At 41.1% G+C, this 22,917-nt stretch overlaps 1 protein-coding gene across 5 annotated transcripts in view; it reads right to left on the bottom strand.

The window, feature by feature from the left end:
- LOC138965344 (DCC-interacting protein 13-alpha-like) overlaps window positions 1-19,913 on the bottom strand; it is a 37,694-nt gene extending 17,781 nt beyond the window's left edge. For 4 of the 5 annotated variants that reach the window (XM_070337481.1, XM_070337483.1, XM_070337484.1 and 1 more), the window contains exons 1-13: window positions 19,732-19,913; window positions 18,478-18,576; window positions 17,767-17,826; window positions 16,673-16,744; window positions 14,970-15,057; window positions 14,467-14,508; window positions 13,906-14,015; window positions 12,227-12,405; window positions 11,704-11,868; window positions 10,338-10,422; window positions 4,020-4,129; window positions 2,704-2,724; window positions 1,298-1,340 (exon numbers count right to left, since the gene is read on the bottom strand). In XM_070337481.1, coding sequence (XP_070193582.1) covers window positions 1,298-1,340; window positions 2,704-2,724; window positions 4,020-4,129; window positions 10,338-10,422; window positions 11,704-11,868; window positions 12,227-12,405; window positions 13,906-14,015; window positions 14,467-14,508; window positions 14,970-15,057; window positions 16,673-16,744; window positions 17,767-17,826; window positions 18,478-18,576; window positions 19,732-19,785 — 1,128 coding nt within the window. In that variant the 5' untranslated portion in view covers window positions 19,786-19,913. The remainder of the gene's footprint in view (window positions 1-1,297; window positions 1,341-2,703; window positions 2,725-4,019; window positions 4,130-10,337; window positions 10,423-11,703; window positions 11,869-12,226; window positions 12,406-13,905; window positions 14,016-14,466; window positions 14,509-14,969; window positions 15,058-16,672; window positions 16,745-17,766; window positions 17,827-18,477; window positions 18,577-19,731) is intronic. The other variant, XM_070337482.1, reaches the window with a different exon arrangement.
- Between the last annotated feature and the right edge of the window lie 3,004 nt (window positions 19,914-22,917).

The following is a 22,917-nucleotide window of genomic DNA, read 5'->3' as shown; positions in this document are numbered from 1 at the left end:
AGAGGAGGGTCTAAAAAGGGGTTATGTTAAAATTAATATTAAAAGTCCTACGGTTTTGAGCCATTAAGGACTTGAGTGTTTGTCCGCTTTCCTAAAAAGGGGTCTTAAAAGGGGGGTCTTAAAAAGGGGGTCTAAAAAGGGTCTTAAAAGGGGGTCTAAAAAGGGGGTCTTAAAGGGGGGTCTAAAAAGGGGGGTTTAAAAAGGGGGGTTCAACTGTAAATGTAAGTCTCAAAGTCCATGAGTGTTTGGATCCAAAGATTTGCTGTTATGAAAACTAACATCACGAAAATGTTTTTTCTCACATCACAGTAGGGAAAGTATATAGTAAACAACTCGATTTCAAGAGTTCTAACATCAGACTTGGGTTTTCAACAGTTGAAAAATCCGGATCCCACCATATGAATTATTGGTAAATGTTTGTTTTTAAAGGTACAATCCCACTTGTGAAAGCAATCATGCTGACCTCTACAGAGATGGCCAGATTGTTACGTGAGATAACAGGCTTTTGAGTTTTTGTATGTACATGTATCCCAGTGATAGGCAGGCATGAAAACTGAAAAAAAAAAAAATACTGAAAACAAAATTCGAAGGCGCATAGCGCCAAGTTTCGCAGGCGCGAAGCGCCAAGACTTTTTTTTCAAGGGTGCAATTTGGTGCAATCTGGGGCTATCTGAGCCTTAAAATTGGATTCAAACATGGCCCCAAAACTATTTTACTATAACTATGACTAGGGGAAAAAAAAAAAAAAAAAAAAAAAAATTATAAAAAAAAAAAAAAAAAAAAGGAAAAATACTGAAAATAAAACAAAATACGGTTTATTTTTTTCAAAAATACGGAAAATACGGAAAATACGGAGAATTTTCATGCCTGATAGGGACTGCTCTCATTCCATGCAAAAGCCTGGCCAGATGAGTGGTAGCACACACCACTATCTGCACAGATAGCAGCCAGGCTTGATTTTCTGTACATGTCCCAGGGATCCCTAGGGTGCTCTTATTTATGTAATCCTAGACAGGCGAGTTGTAGAACACATCACTATCTGCACAGATAGCAGCCAGGCTTGATTTTCTGTACATGTCCCAGGGATCCCTAGGGTGCTCTTATTTCTGTAATCCTAGACAGGTGAGTTGTAGCACACACCACTATCTGCACAGATAGCAGCCAGGCTTTTGATTTTCTGTACATGTCCCAGTGATAGGGTGCTCTTATTTCTGTCAGCCTGGCCAGGTGAGTGGTAGCACACACCACTATTTACACAAGCAGGACTGTATCTTTCAATTGCTGGTGCAGTTCTTACCTCATCCCTTTCTCTGAGGTTTTCAGCTTGAAGAACCACCGTCCTGGAACGCAGATCAAAACCATTTCATTAGTGCGTGTATTCCATTTCACAGGATTCACAATGCACCAGTCAAGATCCATGTCTACATTTGTTTAAAGAATGACCACAAAAGAGTGTAACAAACGTAACAGAGTTGCAGAAGAAAAGGTTTTGTATGTACATGTCAGATAACAACAATTCTAATTCCTTTCGTGGTTTATTCACTTATTCGGAACTACGCCACTTATTCACAGTATAACAACAAAATAATTGTATGCATGCACAAATTGAAATTCCCTTCCCACCAAACATTACAACATAAAACTTGCAGTTCTTTCCATTTTATTTCGTGATCATTGATGATCAATGGATGATCGGTACGCGGTGGCAATGTTCATTTACTAACAAATATAAGAATTGCTTTTTTGACAAGATAATGAACAAGTTGCGTGAAGCGATATAAAAACATTTAGTCAATCTGTTGGCATCAAACTAAAAAGATCAACATCAAAAACCAGTAATCGGCGAGACTATCTTCATGTAAAGAATTTGACTAAATGTAATATAATGAACACCACTGAACACAGTCTGACACTAAAGAATGTCATAATGTCACTAAAAAAAACCACACGGTAAATATGTCAATTGTAAGATAAAAACCACACAGTAAATATGTCACAGCAGAATTGTAAGATAAAAACCACACGGCAAATATGTCACAGCAGAATTGTAAAATAAAAACCAGAGGAAAGAAATAAAGACTTAGGGTCAAACGCCGAGCCTGTTGCAACTAGATGTGTTGTAAAGCAGACGAAAAGCTGTTTTGGTTAACTTTCAGAATGGGAATAAAAAAACAAGAAAGGTAAATTATTGGAACGTTTAATTATTGACAAAACAAAACGTTACGTCAATTTGTTTTTGGATATCAAAACGTGACATTTTTAATACAGCTCTTTTGGTTAGCTTTCAAAATGGGAATAAAAAACCCAAGAAAAGTAAATTATTGGAACGTTTAATTATTGACAAAACAAAACGTTACGTCAATTTGTTTTTGGATATCAAAACGGGACATTTTTAATACAGCTCTTTTGGTTAGCTTTCAAAATGGGAATAAAAAACCCAAGAAAAGTAAATTATTGGAACGTTATAATTATTGACGAAACAAAACGTTACGTCAATTTGTTTTTGGATATCAAAACGGGACATTCTTAATACAGTTATAGTTCAATAGAAGATACGAGTATGAGTTGGAATATATGGGTGTGGATTGGGGATGGGTACTGGCAGAAAAATGTGAAGAGACATTTCAATAAGAAGAATAGATAAACGTGTGTAATGTTGATAAGTATGGGATAGCTCTAAGCGCGTCTTTTGTGTCATTTTACCTCTGTGGCTTTATGTGTGATCTGTGGTGAAAAAAGAACACAATATTTTGTGAAGCCCTGTCTTTTTGTTTAAAACTAAAAGGCATAAATGCATTTGTTTATGACACCTAAGACTACAACTGGCCCTAAATGACTGATAACAGTTTTGAGTTTCCAAATAACTTAGTGGGTTTAAAAAAAAATCAGATCACAACTAATTTTGCAATTTTTTTCTTCTGTATCAATGTGGAGTGAATGAAAAATGTGAGTAAAATCTATTTTTAGTTCTAATGTCAAAATGTCATTTGTCTCTACAGGCTAAAGTACATGTATATATATATGCTAATACAATGGATAGACCATACTAACATTTTTTTAAGTTCCAAACCATAAGATATACAACACAAGCACCCGTGACCAGAACTGCATTCTCAATGGATATTAACTTCCCAAACATTATGTTAAGTATGCAATTAATTTTGTTTAATTGCAGAACTTTTGAGAGATTAAACACACCTCAATCCTTCCTCACCTAGTCAGGCAGAGTTCAACACACAATTAAGGCATTAAACCTACACCTCTCATCTCGGTCAACACACAATTAAGCCATTAAAACCTACACCTCTCATCTCGGTCAACACACAATTAAGCCATTAAACCTACACCTCTCATCTCCACAAACCCCTACACCCCTTTTCCTCCCACTATGGCATCCCTGTCTCATATCTCAACACACACACACCCTTTCCACCCACTATAGCAACCCTGTCTCATATCTCAACACACACACACACACACACACACACACCCTTTCCACCCACTATGGCATCCCTGTCTCATATCTCAACACACACACACACACACACACACCCTTTCCACCCACTATAGCAACCCTGTCTCATATCTCAACACACACACACACACACACACACACACACACACACACACACACACACACACACACCCTTTCCACCCACTATAGCAACCCTGTCTCATATCTGAATACTACACACACACACACACGCACTCACACATATCCCCTTTCCATCCACTATAGCAACCCTGTCTCATATCTGAACACACACCACACACATACACAGACACACATGTGCGCACAGGAACAGACAACCACACAGACAGACACACACACACACGCACATACTCTTTCTCACCATCATTCAAAAGCACTATAGCACTTCTGAGTGAGATTGGGCCCAACAAAAATCATACATCCGCTTCAAGCACACACACGAACAGCTTTCAAATGCAATCAAGAGGTGGTGTAAGAGGGAGTTGCTGCCGCTGCAAAAAAAACCATGAAACCAGAAGAATCTTACTTTTTGCCCGCTGTTGACGAGATCTGAAAGGTGAAGCGTCTGTCCTCAGAGTCTGCAGGCTCAGCGAGTACACCATCTTCGTTAAGATCCAACACCAGCTTTCCTGCCACCTGAACACACAGCAAACAATCAATCAATCAATCAACATTGACTTGATAACATATCCACAGCTCAACATGCAAATCTTTGCAGATCAGAAATACAAAAACAATTAGACTGCCAACTGTATCGTATTATTGTGTCACAAATAGACTGCCAACTGTATCGTATTATTTTGTCACAAATAGACTGCCAACTGTATCGTATTATTGTGTCACAAATAGACAGCCAACTGTATCGTATTATTGTGTCACAAATAGACTGCCAACTGTATCGTATTATTGTGTCACAAATAGACTGCCAACTGTATCGTATTATTTTGTCACAAATAGACTGCCAACTGTATCGTATTATTTTGTCACAATTAGACTGCCAACTGTATCGTATTATTTTGTCACAAATAGACTGCCAACTGTATCGTATTATTTTGTCACAAATAGACTGCCAACTGTATCGTATTATTTTGTCACAATTAGACTGCCAACTGTATCGTATTATTTTGTCACAATTTGACTGCCAACTGTATCGTATTATTTTGTCACAATTAGACTGCCAACTGTATCGTATTATTTTGTCACAATTAGACTGCCAACTGTATCGTATTATTTTGTCACAATTAGACTGCCAACTGTATCGTATTATTTTGTCACAAATAGACTGCCAACTGTATCGTATTATTTTGTCACAAATAGACTGCCAACTGTATCGTATTATTTTGTCACAATTAAATGTTCCTATAACATACCTTGCTTATTTTTTCTTTGCATATCAGTCAACACTCTGTTATTCACTCATTAAAACCAACATGGCTGAATCAACTTCAATTTTTTAATTTCATTTAAACGCAAACAAATGGGTTACTGCAATATCTTGTCATAGCACAAAATAAATCAGCAACAGAACTGTAAGATGAATTGTCAGCACTATGAATACCCAAGGGTTCAGACAACAGGTTTGGCATGTAACTTATACCAAGACTTCATAAGAGAGTTATTGTGTTTATTTGCCCTTAATAGACAATTCAGAAAATATCTCTGTCGGGTTTGTATAAGTTGTGGAAGAGTGAATACCCTTGCCAAAACCTCTGGCAAACATTGGAGGGGCCATGAATCACTAGCACGTGGACAGGAAATATTTGTCACAGGTTTTGGTAGGGATATTCACTCTTCCACAACCAATACAAACCTAACGGAGTTATTTCCGAAAATCATTAATTCTATCAGACATTTTGTGGATTCACTGGTCTCAGTCTGAAAACCTATACACATGTGAAACAATATTGTAAATTTAATGTTTATATCGTCACGAAAAGCAACATTTGTTCTGTTCTGTTAAGTATGGATTGTGCTACTAAAGCCCGAAAGCAAGGGAATGAGGGGTAGGAAGAAATAATTGTCAGATAAGAGAAATGAGGGTCTAGGGTAATGTGCACACACTGACTGGTGCACACAAACACTCTCTCTCTCTCTCTCTCTCTCTCTCTCTCTCTCTCTCTCTCTCTCTCTCTCTCTCTCTCTCTCTCTCTCTCTCTCTCTCTCTCTCTCTCTCTCTCTCTCTCTCTCTCTCTCTCTCTCTCTCTCTCTCTCTCTCTCTCTCTCTCTCTCTCTCTCTCTCTCTCTCTCTCTCTCTCTCTCTCTCTCTCTCTCTCTCTCTCTCGCTGAGTGTATAGTCAAAAGGAATGACCACACTCTGCATCTCATCCTCAAACAACACATTAAGCCAGTTCTTAATATACACGGTGCGCAGCGTAAAAAAAGTACTGTGTGCAGCAGCGTGAAGCAGCACCCACAAATTTCGCTGCACAAGTTTTGCTTTGAGCATAGAACGCTGCGTCTCCTGGAGTCAACGCTGATGGCTGGCTGGCATTGAGGCCTTTAAATGACACGTTTGACTTTATGACGGCATCAAAAGACTGACGATAAGACTGTGCATAATACTTGAAGGAACAAAACGGGTCCCATGTCACCAGGATTTCCTTTGCAGGTACAGGGGTGGTGTGCATACATTGTGCAGGGTTGAGGACGTCAGTGTAGGGGTGGGATGGGGGGGGAGTCTGGAGGCATGACAATGATTGGTTTTAACTATAGCTGTGGAATGGTCTCGAGAGTTGAAAACAGTTGATTTCAGAAGCGGTAAGCACATATGACATAAGATGGGGTGAGTCTGGAGGCATGACAATTACTGTTTTTTATAATCCGTGGAATGATCTCGTGAGTTGAAAACAGTTGATTTCAGAATGGATAAGCAGATATGACACGAGGTTGTTTTGAGACAGCTTCAATAACAAGGTCAATCCAAGACAACCCATGGCCACATTTTGAACATCTTAAATTCTCTACAGAATGTTCCTCACCTCAAACACTAAGCTCGCTGCAATCATTTTGTGGATTTTATTTTTTCCAGCTGCACTTTATGGTCACATTTCCACTGTAACAACATGTAGCACTTTGGCAAGTTTGATTCTTATCAACACAAGAGAGTTTGTCTGCTCAACGCCAGAGTGTGTCGGTGATTTCCTCACTGTAAGACTGAATTGTTTTGCGATTACCTGTTGTAAAGATGAAGTAATATACACTGTGGTACAATTTCACAGCTAGTTTTAAATAACATTTTCAAGTAGTTTTCTTTCGTTTTTTTTATTGTAAGGATGAAAGATGAAAGGACAGCCTTGGGACCAGCCAACATGTCCCTACATTGCAGGTGGCCTGTCATCACAGGTTTACTTTGGTTGAGATAATATACTGTTCAAAAAAAGAAACGCATAGCTTGTAATATTTGGTTAATTTAGTTATATGGCTACAAGGATATCCACCAAACTGCAGAAAATGTTTATCTGGTCGTCGACCTTTCGTCCATTGCCACAAGTGAGCTCTGCACGTGACGCATGCGTTATCAGTGGCTACAATGTCAAAATTGCTCATTTGGCATGACCACTCGTCATGCTTCAGTGTAATCTCGTGAAACTCGGGGAATATTGAGCTCTCACCATGTCTTCCAAAACCCATAAAAGCGGATTGTTCGCCACAAAGAAATCAGACGACAATTCAGCGACGAAAGATGGCCCGATTGAGCAGAGAAGACCGCCAAATTGCATTGGGTCGTTTACAAGCAGGCCAAAGTCAAAGTGCAATCGCCAGGCACTTCCACGTGTCCCAGAGCACCATCAGTAGACTGTGGGTCAGGTTTCAAGCCACTGGCTCCGTTGCTGACTTGCCACGAGCGGGAAGACCAAGGGCGACAACTGCTGCTCACGACCGCTTCATACGGCTCCGCCACCTCCGGAATCGTTTCCTGTCGGCCTCATCTTCTGTCCAGGCTCTCCCCGGGCCACACCGATTATCGGACCAGACCGTGCGGAACCGCCTGCATGAAGCTGGTTTGAGAGCTCGCAGACCTCACAGAGGAGCTGTCCTCACCCGCCGCCATCGCCAGAACCGAGTGCAGTGGGGCAACCAGCACCTTCGCTGGACCGTCCGGAATCACTGGAGACACGTGTGGTTCAGCGACGAGTCCTACTTCCTGCTCCAGCGACATGATGGTCGGAGGAGGGTCTACCGGAGAGTAAACGAACGTTACGCGCCCAATTGTGTGGATGAGGCACCCGTTCATGGTGGTGGAGGCGTCATGGTGTGGGGGGCGATCAATACCGCTGGAAGGAGCACCCTGGTGCACGTCCAAGGGCGCATAACTGCCCAGCGATACGTGGAGGAAATTCTGCGCCCACACGCCCTTCCTCTTCTGGCTGACCAGGATGCCATATTCCAGCAGGACAACGCTCGCCCGCACACAGCAAGACTCACCACCCAGTTCCTCACCGACCACCATGTCCAGGTGCTTCCCTGGCCATCCATGTCGCCAGACATGAACCCGATAGAACACCTCTGGGATGAATTGGACAGACGTGTGCGCAGGCGAGAAGAAGCGCCGGCAAATCACCGCGATCTATTGCAGGCACTTCAGGAGGAGTGGGACACCATCCCACAGCAAGATATCCGGCATCTGATCCAGTCCATGCCCAGAAGGTGCCGGGCAGTTGTTGCTGCTCAAGGCAGTCACACCCCCTACTGACTTGACAGCCTCGGCACCCAATCGTATTGATTGACTGATTGATTTGAAGATGCAAATGAACTGTGTGTGCATTCAACTGTGTCCATACCAAATTTCAAACAAATAATCTAAATATTGGATTTTCTGTTAATTTTTTCGAAAAATAAAACAAATTTGGCAAGTAGCAACTATGCGTTTCTTTTTTTGAACAGTATATAAAAAGGGACAACAGAAGGTGTCCTTTAAAGGGAGGTGTCCTCTCATCAGAGGGTCCACCGATTACAGGTACCGCTGTACTGCATTCTGATCAACGTGGTATTCTCCGGTGCGTTTGAGTAAATTTCACACAAAGAGGGAGTGTGCGGTACATGTTGGTGTTTGCAATGGATGAAATGATTGTACTTACATCAGAGGCCGGACCATTTTTCATTACCTACACACGATTTCCTTGTGCATTATCTATCAGCGTAATGGAGCTTTACATTCATACAAGAGGAACAGTATTCTCTGCAATAGCTTAGCATATACAGTGGAACCCTTCTTGTAAGACCCCCCGATTTGACTCCCTCCCTTTCAAGACCTGATTTTGTCAGATTTTCTGTTCATAACCTTTATAAATGTACCTCCATTTTCTGTTCATAACCTTTATAAATTTACCTCCATTTTCTGTTCATAACCTTTATAAATGTACCTCCATTTTCTGTTCATAACCTTTATAAATGTACCTCCATTTTCTGTTCATAACCTTTATAAATGTACCTCCATTTTCTGTTCATAACCTTTATAAATGTACCTCCATTTTCTGTTCATAACCTTTATAAATTTACCTCCATTTTCTGTTCATAACCTTTATAATTTACCTCCATTTTCTGTTCATAACCTTTATAAATTTACCTCCATTTTCTGTTCATAACCTTTATAAATTTACCTCCATTTTCTGTTCATAACCTTTATAAATTTACCTCCATTTTCTGTTCATAACCTTTATAAATTTACCTCCATTTTCTGTTCATAACCTTTATAAATTTACCTCCATTTTCTGTTCATAACCTTTATAATTTACCTCCATTTTCTGTTCATAACCTTTATAAATTTACCTCCATTTTCTGTTCATAACCTTTATAAATGTACCTCCATTTTCTGTTCATAACCTTTATAAATGTACCTCCATTTTCTGTTCATAACCTTTATAAATTTACCTCCATTTTCTGTTCATAACCTTTATAATTTACCTCCATTTTCTGTTCATAACCTTTATAAATTTACCTCCATTTTCTGTTCATAACCTTTATAATTTACCTCCATTTTCTGTTCATAACCTTTATAAATTTACCTCTATTTTCTGTTCATAACCTTTATAAATTTACCTCCATTTTAAGATATCCTCCTTTTTAGGACCTGATTTTGTCAGATTTTCTGTTCATAACCTTTATAAATTTACCTCCATTTTAAGATATCCTCCTTTTTAGGACCTGATTTTGTCAGATTTTCTGTTCATAACCTTTATAAATTTACCTCCATTTTAAGATATCCTCCTTTTTAGGACCTGATTTTGTCAGATTTTCTGTTCATAACCTTTATAAATTTACCTCCATTTTAAGATATCCTCCTTGTTAGGACCTGATTTTGTCTTGTGGAGGTGGTAAAAAGCGGAGTTCCACTGTAAAGCCATGCAGTAACTCTACAGCAATTCATTATGCCTGACTCACACAATAATAACAGTTGCCTTTTCTATCACAGATGCATGAAACTTGTGTCTGCATCGATCAGCCTGGAACACTACAGTTGTACAAGTGCAATATATAAATCAGATAATTCTGCAGTAAAACACCTGCTTCTAATAGTAAAGTAAACAATTTTGGTTCATCAACAATTTTTTATCATTCTACCCACAACCCCTAAGTCAATCACACACACCAATATAAAAGAAAACTATACAACATGCATGCAATGTTATGTTATATGAAGTCTTATATTGCGCGCGTATCTCCAGACTCGGACTGAAACAAGTGTTAAAGGTAAAACACATGCAACAACAACGAAAGAGTGAAATGAATGTGTCAAATTATTCACATGCTACACATACTTTCAAGCAAGATGGACACAAAAAGATCTAGAAGTGGTCAGACATCTCCAAATGGACAAACACTCACAGCAAAGTTTGAAACTGACCTCATCCTTAGACTGACTCATAAGGTTGCCGCCCTGCGTGAAGAAATAGAGACGCTCCCACTTGGTGGCTAGCAACGCCTGCCGACTGCAACACACACAACACTCTTTGCTCACATCAACACTTCCAAGGGATACAGTGGAACCCCCCAATTTAAGACCCCCTCCCTTTAAGACTTCCTCCCTTTTAAGACCTTGTTTTCTCAGACTTTCTGTTCATAATCTCTGTAAATTTACCCCCATTTTAAGACCAGGTTTTCTCAGATTTTTGGAGGTCTTAAAAGGGGGGTTCCACTGTACAAGCCTTACAATGCATGGCACAATCACTGCAACAGACACAACACTGTTTGCTGACATCAAGATTTGAAGGGATTCATGCCTTGCAATGCATGGCACAATCACTGCAACAGACACAACACTGTTTGCTGACATCAAGATTTAAAGGGATTCATGCCTTACAATGCATGGCACAATCACTGCAACAGACACAACACTGTTTGCTGACATCAAGATTTAAAGGGATTCATGCCTTACAATGCATGGCACAATCACTGCAACAGACACAACACTGTTTGCTGACATCAAGATTTAAAGGGATTCATGCCTTACAATGCATGGCACAATCACTGCAACAGACACAACACTGTTTGCTGACATCAAGATTTAAAGGGATTCATGTCTTACAATGCATGGCACAATCACTGCAACAGACACAACACTGTTTGCTGACATCAAGATTTAAAGGGATTCATGCCATGCAATGCATAGCACAACAATCACTACAACCTACCTGCAACACATAAAGTCTCCAGTCTTCTAAATAAAAAAACCAATATGGTGATGTAATGTGATATTTATAACAAAGCAAAACGCTACTTTCAATGATATTTGACCCAGTGGTCTTTTAAGTGGTCAAACAGACAAACACTTGTTTTATACAGAAAATAAACATATCTGACACATTGCCCAGAAGCTCGCTCGGAAGACACAAGCGAGATAATCTCGCTTATCTCTATTATTGATTATCTTGCTTTTGTCTTCCCAGTGGATTCCACTGTATCTGCATTTTTGTCAAAGCCATTCCTCAGACGTTTCAGGTAATACCAGCTTACAAAATACTTAGCTCAATGTGATCCTCCACCACGGAATGAGTTGGATGTTACCTAGCGCGGTTCTGCGCTAGGCCTAATATACGTCCGGAGGGTGTCAGGTATCAGTGTGAGGGCCACCTTAGTCACATGACTCGAAAAGTTTTCGCTCTTTTTTTACCACTGGATAGAGCATAAACAACTCTGAAAAAATATAAAAATCATGCAAAGGTGACATGCAACTCATTCCGTGGTTTAGGGTGACAATGACTACAACCTACCTGCGACACATGAGGTAGCCAGCCTTCTGGGCAAGACTGGTGTTGGGAGGGATGAAGGGCATATCTATGGGGGGCTCGGCATGGTACAGGTGAGAACTCTGCTGCTCGATGTTGTCAATCAGCTCCACCGTCTTCTGTGTTTCCGTGGCCAGCTCCGAGTGAACGCTAAAACAAATATTTTTTTTACATTTCATCCAAATTGAACTGAAAATGTACCCTGATAGAAGAATCTGAAAAACACAGACAGCAAGATTTGCAACTTGTGCAAGAAGACTACAATGTGGTAAGTTGAGAAAGGATAACTGGACTTAAAACTTTAACCTAAACAGTTACTTTCACTTTACTTCACTGAGATGTAAGTGGAAGTTTGCTTTCCAAAAACATAAGCTCATTTTAAAGCGCCGCTGTCTACATGCCATTCAGGGATGCATGCTTGGTATTTTCATGCTTTTATAACTGACCGAACTCCACACACACAGTTCAGCCTTCAAGCACACCAACACCCTCTCTACAACATTCCTACCCCTGTACGCTGGCGGCGATGTTGGCCAGGAAATCCTCCACCTCGGGCTTGCAGACGGCGTCCTGGCCCATGGGATAGAAGGCGCGCTGAGCGTGCAGAAAGCCCAGCACCGGCTCCAGCAGCTGACACTTACGCTTGTACTGCAGTGAGTTCAGGGCCGAGTAGTAGTGAAGTGCCGTCTGTTGTCACCAAGAAAAGAACAAGATATGCAGTGAGTTCAGGGCCGAGTAGTAGTGAAGTGCCGTCTGTTGTCACCAAGAAAAGAACAAGATATGCAGTGAGTTCAGGGCCGAGTAGTAGTGAAGTGCCGTCTGTTGTCACCAAGAAAAGAACAAGATATGCAGTGAGTTCAGGGCCGAGTAGTAGTGAAGTGCCGTCTGTTGTCACCAAGAAAAGAACAAGATATGCAGTGAGTTCAGGGCCGAGTAGTAGTGAAGTGCCGTCTGTTGTCACCAAGAAAAGAACAAGATATGCAGTGAGTTCAGGGCCGAGTAGTAGTGAAGTGCCGTCTGTTGTCACCAAGAAAAGAACAAGATATGCAGTGAGTTCAGGGCCGAGTAGTAGTGAAGCGCCGTCTGTTGTCACCAAGAAAAGACAAAATTAAGAATGAGGATTTCATTCATTTCATATTCATAACTTTATTGTCCCGTTGCTGGGAAATTGCGGTCACTTCCTCCAAGTAGAAAGCTAGCAGCAACAGAGTAGCGCTACCCAGGTGTGTGCGTGTTATGGTATATTCAGCCACCTGCACTTATGGCAGAATGACCCAGGTCTTTTACGTGCCACTGTGGTGACACGGAGGTGGAACATGAATACCGTCGGTGAGTCTGAACATAAAGTTGACCCGTGTCCGTCCCGGCCCGGATTAGAAACTTGTGGCCTTAGGATCACATGTCCAGTGCTCTACCCACTGAGCTATCGGGCCCATTATTTCGACATAGACAACTTTAATATCTCAAATGAGAAATGAATGCGCGATGTATGCATATATCACAACATCAAAAAACATACAACATAAATAGTAACAACATAAAACAATTTTTTTTTACTGTAGTGCCTGTGTTGTGAAACAGCTGGGTGTAGTTTTTATCCATATTTTTCATGGCCTTAAAAGATTTTTCTGTTGTGAGGAATAAAAAAAAAAAAAACAATAACAAAGCAATAAACAAAACAATAACAAAGCAATAAACAAAACAATAACAAAAGGTTTTTAATAAGTAAAAACGCACGACATGGCCCCGACTGAAAGGAGCTGCCCAGAACCGGGTGCGTTGGCGAGGAGTTGTTGCGGCCCTATGCTCCACAGGGAGTCTACAGGAATAAGTCAAGTAAGTCAATAAGTAAAAACATGTATCCGTTTTCAGATCTGATTCTGCTTGGCCCTTGAACTTTAAAAAACTGCTTCACAGATCTGTCCGTATCTCAGGCTTTAAGTCATCTAAAATGACAATGCCGTTAATAAAAGAGATTGTGGATGCATACGTGTATGCTTGTGCATGTCTGTCTGAGTTCCTGGTTGTGATTTATGGAGTCAAAGAGAGAGAGAGAAAGAGAGAGAGAGAGAGAGAGAGAGAGAGAGAGAGAGAGAGAGAGAGAGAGAGAGAGAGAGAGAGAGAGAGATGATAACAAAAACACAAAAAAAAGGATGTTTCAAACAGTGCTGAAAAGCATATGCGAACCTGGTGAAATTTTTTGCGCATGTTGGCAAGTTCCTCATTTGCTTCCATCTTTGTTTTATCCTCTTTCTTTCTGGGCATCTTCATGTACCGCATCAAGGCTTGTTCGTGTTCTGCTCCCACATGGAAAGGAGAACATTAAAGTTTGGTCTTGTTCTCAAATCACAAAAGCAATTGCTCTTGCTTAGCATCAGATCACACTCACACCCACTCAAACCACTTTGGCTAAAATGCAAACTCTCACAGTCGCGCACACATGTGTACACACCCTTTCTCTCCCTTCTTTTTCATGTTCTGTTGACGCATTAAGTAATAAATCAAAGCTTGTTCCTGCACTGAAAAGATGCAACCACAATCTCAATGCTTTACACACTCACAGCCAAAACACATTTGCACGATTGAACAAAACTCTCACGCATGTGCGCACACACTCTCTATCTCAATTCTTGTTCACACTCTTCAGACCTACACACACACACCCCTCTCAAGCAAAGTGTGAACATGTTACGCAAACATTACAGAAAACTGTCTATCATAAGACCATACACTTGAACAACTACTCACCTTGAGTTGCCATTTGAAACATCTCGTGCATAGTGGAGATTTCTGAAACAGATGAATAAATATGTTTTATTTTTTTACCAACACGCGAAAAGTAAAATGCAGCGTCTTGCTGCAGTAGTTTTATATGTAGATGTACATGTATGCCTGCTAAACATGTAACATACACGACAGACGCAAAGGTCTAGTGGATAAGACGCCAGCCACCAAAGCGGAAGGTTGTAGGTTTAAACCCAGCCGCGTCTGGTGGGTTAAGAGTGGAGATTTTTCGGATCACCCAGGTCAACAAGTGCCTTATTCCCCTTCGTGTGTTCACACAAGCACAAGAACAAGTGCAAACGTATTGCTGACTAAATGGTGGGGTAAAAACGGCCATTCACGTAAATACCGTGGGAGTTTCAGCCCATGAACGAAGAAGAAACACACACACTCATCAGTACATCCAGACATATCCTCAAATGCACACATACAAAGAGAGGGTACTGTATGGATAACATTTTACATACCTTCCAGGTCGGCCTGCAGAAACTTATTGAGCGGATACATCATGCTCTCTGAGTACTGTTGAGCCAGCACTTGCTGAATGGAGCTGATCTGTTTGAGCAAAACAAAACACATAGAAATTGATTGAGTGGATACATCATGCTCTCTGAGTACTGTTGAGCCAGCACTTGCTGAATGGAGCTGATTTGTTTGAGCAAAACAAAACACATAGAAATTGATTGAGTGGATACATCATGCTCTCTGAGTACTGTTGAGCCAACACTTGCTGAATGGAGCTGATCTGGTTGAGTAAACAGCACACATCATCACATATCTTGGCATTACATATCTTGGCGTCGCATATCTTGGCATCACATATCTTGGCATCACATATCTTGGCATCACATATCTTGGCATCACATATCTTGGCATCACATATCGTTTCAACAAAACAGCTGGGACAGCATTTTACTTTGGAGTCTCATCACCATCTTGATGTAGAGATCAAATTCAACTCAGCTAAGTTCCTATTTTAGTCTCATAATTATTTGTATGTCTGTCTACTACAAAGACCATTAGGTTGACCTACTTGTGAATGTTTCATTTTGTCTCTAATCAACCATTCCATAAACTAATTTACCCTTCTTGATTTTTACATCTTGGCAGGGACAGTAATTAGGAATGCTGGTTCAAGTGTGAAAGAGGATGCACAGATGAGTCCTTTTTCAACAGAACTGAGAGAAGATTGTAAGTACATGTATAACATTATCATGTTATAATACAATGTTAATTACACATTAACATGCTTCCATTTGAAACTTTGAGGTCGTTATCGTGGATTGACGCCCGACCAAAGCTAATTGAAGCCCGACGGAGCGAAGCGACGGAGGGCTTCGATTAGACTTTTGGAGGGTGTCAATCCACAATGATGACCTCGAAGTTTCAAATGGAAGTATGTTAATGTTATTGTAATTCAATTTGACGACGATCTCTTTCTTGCTTTCATGCGGTTGTAAACAGACAGAATTGGTTCTGTTCTGTTCACACACTACTTTCAGTCCACCTACCTGCAAGGGTCAAGTCTCAAGAAATATGTCTCTGTATTCCTATCGTATCACTCTGCTCCTGTTTTGTTTTCTTTCTTTTTTGACGGGTTTCTGGACAGCAAACTCTAAAACAAATTCTTTTTATCACAAAAGCGATCTTTGGAATTGACTGACGTAGTCCAGAAGAATTCATGCATCAACTTACGTCACGTATTTCGTTGGCCTTCATATTTCCTACTTGTAAAATGATCCTCAAGGCTAACCGAGCCTAATTGAGGTTGTATCAATGCGCCTCGCCAGCAGGTTGTTAATGGATTTTTTAGCGGGTTGTTATCGACAATTAATGACCGGTAATTTTTAATGAGTTGGGGCATGCTGACCAATCACAGGATCTGTTTCATTAAAACGCCAACTTGATTGAATTACAATAATAATTAATAACCACAAGTATAATCTTGATCACTGTTTTTCACCAAACCTTTTTATGCACTCCAATGTTTTCCAAATGAAAATATGAGTTTTTTTTAATTCAAACCAATATCACTAGTGATTGATATAACCAAGTTGTGACAGATCTGCCAAAAAAGCATGCCACACCCACAGCATAAATCAATGCTGACTTAATTAATTATTCAATGAACACTTGTACCACAGATGACATTGTTATATCATTAACTTACATCATCCAGATAGCTGGAGAACTGTTTCAGTGTAGATGTCAGAATGCTGTCCTCAGACTCAAGTGGGAATTTCTGTAACAGAACAGACAGAAAATATATGTAGCTCATAAAAATCTGAATCAATAATGTACACAAAAACTAGCATACAAAAATTACAATATGCAGCCAAATCGTCATTCAAAGACAAAGTTATGCCTTTTCAGAATGTTTTCTATCTTACATTCAAACTCACATTGAGAAGAATCAAGATGCGATCTGAGCTGAAATAATCTTCATTCAAACCCTGTTTCACTCAGTATTTGAACTGAACAGCACTTCTAGTACACTATTTCACATGACTGTATTCACACTCACAGAGACCACTGAAGACCGCAACACGGTGGCCTAGTAGTAAGGCGTCCGCCCAGTGAGCGGGAGGTCGTGGGTTCGAACCCCGGCCGGGTCATACCTAAGACTTTAAAATTGGCAATCTAGTGGCTGCTCCGCCTGGCGTCTGGCATTATGGGGTTAGTGCTAGGACTGGTTGGTCTGGTGTCAGAATAATGTGACTGGGTGAGACATGAAGCCTGTGCTGCGACTTCTGTCAAAGCAGCACCGCCCTGATATCACCCTTCGTGGTGGACTGGGCGTTAAGCAAACAAACAAACAAAGACCACTGAAGTCTGTATGTATAACAAGAAGATTCCATAATGATACAGCAGTATTGTCCTCAGGTCTCAAACTTCCGTCACTAACACATATTCTTTTGATCTGGCGAATTGCTCCGACCCTTGGCTGGTCGACCGTCAGAGAGTTTTGACTTGAAGGAGGTATTCTGACCACAATTTTTCCTACTAAATGGACAAAGCAAGGGAATTTGGACCTATCCATAGTTTTAATCCAGGTCCAACTGACCTATTTAATTGTCATCTGAGTCTGGGAACAACACTGATGCATAAATATATATAAGTTGTTCACAACAATTCTCATTTTACACAAGGCACCCATTGCCAAAGAGTTGGTGGGAGGAGTAGGGGAGGGGCTGGCAATCGATCCAAAGAAAGACTGGACAATAAAGTTGGTTTTCTCTTCAAACTGTATTATTTCCTACTTACCTGGATCTCATACGCTCGTAGCTGCTGTGCAAGGGACTGCGTTGCAGCACATAACTCATTCTGCAATGTTGAAAATAACACTTAAGTCAAAAGTTTCACAACGCCTTACAAACCTATGTTAATAACAACCGTTTTTCAAGCACTGTTCTTTCTCAACTCTGAAAACCTAGCTGTAGGCAACAGCAAACAATATCAACAACCTGTCGTCCAATCTAAAAACAAAATGTAATGAAAGTCACACTCCACTGGTGACTAAATTCAAATAAAATTCAACAATTCTCTGGCTGTACCACCTACGTTTCCATTCTGTGAGGTTGTTTTATTTTTTTTCTTCTCACAGATTCATTTTGATCAAATGAGACAATCTATTAAGAAAAACTGACCTAATCTTTTTGTTTAAAGGTTGCCAAGCACATGCATCATTGTGGGGCATTTAGTCAATTACAGGTATGCATCTGCACTGTCCACACACAATGTATAACATATATGTATCCATCCTTCAATATTAGCCATTAACTGACCTTATCTTAAGAAAAATAAAGAAACAAAGGAGCACACTCCACTCTTAACTCTGAATATTAATTATACTCCCCAACTGAGCCACAAAGTGGAAAGAAAAAAACACCCACAAAAATAGGAGAAAAAACCCCAACCAGAACTGAGAAAGTGAAGAAAAAACCCACCCACAAAGTCGAGAGAAAAATGATTGACCTGTGCAGACATGATGCGCTGACAGCAGTTGTGCATGTTGGTGGTGAACTTCTTCAGCTGCATAGCATCTTTCTCAAACACCATAAGCAGGTGACGAGTCTGTTTACACACACACACAGGTTCAAAGGGATTTAATTACTGCACAAATACCATTACCACCAACTGCTTAAAAATAGAATTGCAGGTGAGGATTGCAATACACTGTGTTTCCTCACATTAAATATATATATGTATCTCTATTTACAGGCAGACAGGGTGTGCCGAAGAAAATGTTCCATTTTTATGTAATATTTTAATTGACAATAAAGTGCTGTTATTGTTATTGTTATTACATGTATGTTCTTTTCCTATCTGATTTTTTTTTTTTAGGCATTTCTTTCTTTTCCAATTATACATGTATACAATTATTTATTTAATTCGAAGCAGATCATTCATAATGTAATTGTGAGTGTTCATTTTACATGAACGCTAATCAATCCATCAGTTACATTACAAACTACAAAGTGAACTTCACATTCAGCACAATGGCTTCAATGTACTCAGGTGCAAGTTAGTGTATGTATGTATGTAAAAGGTCAAACTGTATGCTTTAAAATTAAAAGCTCCTCAAGCTGTACACTCTTGTGCGAACGTACACACACTTCAAGTGACAGTTCAATGTCTTCCTTCATTCATGTGCTCTGATTTTGCTTCAGTGCAAATATACAGCTACTACATGTATTATTGGAAAAAGACCCACTCCTGTTTATGTTTTTTTTATTTTTTTTATTACTTAATAACGTGTGCGTCAACTGTCACATTTAACAGTTGCCAGTGCATGCATGCACACATTCCTAAGACATGACATCATGGTTCGAGGAGCAAATTTGCTGTTCCAGCTGGTGTCTAGGCAGCTATTCTCTTACTGCTTATAAAGTGTACTCCAGTTGCTGCACATACATCAATATATAATAGGTGTCAACCATTGCTCAATCTACACCGCCTGAGGCTTGCCTAAAGGGGTGGGACGCTGCACTCAGAGGCAGTGACATACTGAAAATCGATTCCAGTGCTTTGATTCCAAAAGAAAACTTTCTCACCCACCTGCGTGGGATGAGCCGAACATTCTACAACGTGCACAAACCACGAATGGAAGACGTCAAGTGTTTCAAATATTTGGCAAGCAAACATGGGTTTTGACTCTGTTTGGGTGAATCAAGGCCAACCCAGCTCTGATTTCTGCCATTTGTCGTCTGCAAAAGCTCGAAAACTTACCTGGGGGCTGTCCTCCAGTGCATCTTCAAGATGCAGCCTTTCCAAATCCGGCATGATGAACGAAGCCTGCACACAAAATACCACGTAACAACCGAAGCACAGAAGGGGCGCAAATTCTACACAAACATCAAGAAGTTACGGCCGATGTCGCAGGTGATCGGCCATCGACCCGCAGCTGATGCACACAGATTAGCCCCGCAGTGTTGTGCCGATCAAGCTTTTATTTGATTGGATAAAAATATGAATTTATTGCCAGATTTAAAAAGAAAGAAACATATTTCCTTTTTATCACTGAAGTATTTTGCTGTTTAGATCTTTTTCTAATAAAAAGTTTCGATTATCTTCTAAAAAAACCCGAATAAAAACACACCAAAGGCAAAAAGACAGTGCTGCAAGGGAAACAACTGTTAACACACACCAACAGACAGCAACCGACATTGTCCTGAAGAATACACTCCCCTACTCAGCGCACTTGTTCGGTTCGGCTCTGCTAGCACTGCAAGACTGTCGCAAACGAAAGAACCCTTATGCACACGCAAACAAACTAACGAACACCAACAAAAAACACAAACAAACAAACATAACCTGAATGGGTTAATTTGTGGAACATTCAATTAAATACAGTAAAATGAAAATAACGTAATCCAGTTTCTAACTGAAGAAACAAACAGATAGCCCATATTATTTTCCAGATATAGCCCTACCAGGTCAGTGTTCCCAAGTATGTTAGGCTTTTACGATTGGAATAATAGAAGACCGAAAAGATTACAATGGGTCGTACAGAAACAGAACATCATAAATATATCCTCGGCGAGATTGACTCAGTGATTGATTAACAGATTCGGGCGGGGATGTAGCTCAGTCGGTAGCCGCCTCGCGGCGCTGGATTTGTATCCAGTTGGCCGCTGTCAGCGTGAGTTCGTCCCCACGTTCGGAGAGAGATTTATTTCTCAGAGTCAACTTTGTGTGCAGACTCTCCTCGGTGTCCGAACACCCCCGTGTCAGTGTACACGCAAGCACAAGACCAAGTGCGCACGAAAAAAGATCCTGTAATCCATGTCAGAGTTCGGTGGGTTATAGAAACTGAACACGAAAATACCCAGCATGCTTCCTCCGAAAACGGCGTATGGCTGCCTAAATGGCGGGGTAAAAAACGGTCAGACACGTAAAATTCTACTCGTGCAAAAAACACGAGTGTACGTGGGAGTTTCAGCCCACGAACGCAGAAGAAGAAGATTAACAGATTGATTGGCTGATAGATTGATTGTTGGTTGACTGGTCGATCATATTGTACTTACCATTTAAACCATGATTTTATTCTGAGATGTAGAATTTCTCAGTGCTTTCTTGAAGTTTATCATGTCTGAACTTTGGACATTTAATGATGCAGTTCAGTTTCAGTAACACACACACGCACACCACACGCACGCACACATTCACAGGGCTGCACACACTGACGTACTACATGACACACTGTGACACACACCGGCACACACACACACACACACAATGCACACACACACACACACACACACACACTAATACACACATACACACACACACACACACACACACACACACACACTGAGGCTCTCACACACGTGACACACACACAGGCTCACACACACACAGACACACACACACGTGACACACACACATACACACACACACTGTGACACACACACACTGTGACACACACACACGGCTTATATTTCTTATCAGCCGCTGGCGTGTGTTCTATAACAGAACAAAAGGTATTATATTCGCGTTTTTCTGTGCCACATGATGATTGTGCAGAGATCGTGACCATTTCTTGTACTTTTTATATACTGTCCAAGATAGTCTAGGACCGACTTACACTTATTTTGTAAACTAGCATTTAGGGCCCGGCTTCGCCCGGGGTGGCCTCAAAGGCATTGAAAGGCAAGTGCTGGCCACTGAGAGTGTCAATATATTAAATTCCTACTTGTGTGTTGGTATGATAAGAGTTACCTCACCTCCCTTAGCTTCTAGACATTTCTGGAAGTGGAACTGTCCGGTTGATTTTTCCTTCTTCATTTTTTCTCCTCACAGGAGCCATACAGAGTCTCTCAATATGCCTGACATAGTGTGCTTGCTACAGGTGAACACTATATATATAGGCTGTATTCAATAAAGGGGAGGTCCATAATCTGAGAAAGGAAATACTGAATCAAGAAACTAAAACCCAGGTGCACATCTGCGGCCCCTAGGGAGTGTGCATGCACAATATCTTGTTCCTGCCTCTTGCCATCTCGGAGGTATGACGACCACAGACAGACAGACAGACAGGCAGACAGACAGACACACTCACGTCCATTTTTATATATAGTACAAGTGCGTATAATTCTTTTTTTCTTTTTGGGGGTAAGGAAGGGGTTGGTGTGGTGGTGATGGGGAATGATGGGGGTGCTGGGGATGGTGGTTGGGTTGGTGTTGATGATGTAGGGCTAGTGGGAGTGGTAGTTGTGGAGTCGGCGGTGGTGGTGGGAATGGTGGTGGTGGTGGTGGGGGGGGTCGGATCTGGGGATTGAAAGGGGGGGGGGGGGGCAAGTTTACTTTTTTTTTTTAGAAGAGCCAAGCCACAACTAAAAGTTTCTCTCTTCGGGGGGGGTTAGGGGGGGCGGAGGAGGTTTGGAGGGCTGGCAGCGCAGCGGCAGCGGCGGTGGTGGTCAGGTGCACATCTTCACAGTCACAGGAGTGCACATGCACGACATCGTCTTCCTGCCCCCTCCCTTCTCGGAGCTTTGGCGATCACAGACAGACAGACAGACACACACACACACAGACAGACAGACACTCTCTTTTATTTCAGGGCCGGACCCAGGGGATGGGGGGTTCCAGGGGTTCCGGAACCCCACCCCTGGAAAAAGCATGTACCTTGCTTTGAGTGTTTGTTTTTTATTTTTATTTTTATTTTTATTTAAATAAATTTTGTGTGTGTCTCTATTGGGGGGGGGGGGGAGGGAGGGGAGGGGGCTAGGACTTTTACTAGTTTTAGCACCAAAACAATGCTGCTCTTAACCCTCAAAACAAGGCCCAGAATGCACCAGATTGCACAGATTTTAACAGTTTTTCAAACATTTTCCGGGGGAGCATGCCCCCGGACCCCCCTAGTTCGCGCGCCTGCTTGTGGCTTCGCCACTTCGCTGATTTGCCCCCCCCAAA

Source organism: Littorina saxatilis, linkage group LG4, assembly GCF_037325665.1.
Source record: "Littorina saxatilis isolate snail1 linkage group LG4, US_GU_Lsax_2.0, whole genome shotgun sequence".
NCBI lineage: Eukaryota > Metazoa > Mollusca > Gastropoda > Littorinimorpha > Littorinidae > Littorina > Littorina saxatilis.
The sequence above is the reverse complement of the archived record's forward strand: the minus strand, read 5'-3'. Positions and strand labels throughout refer to the sequence as shown.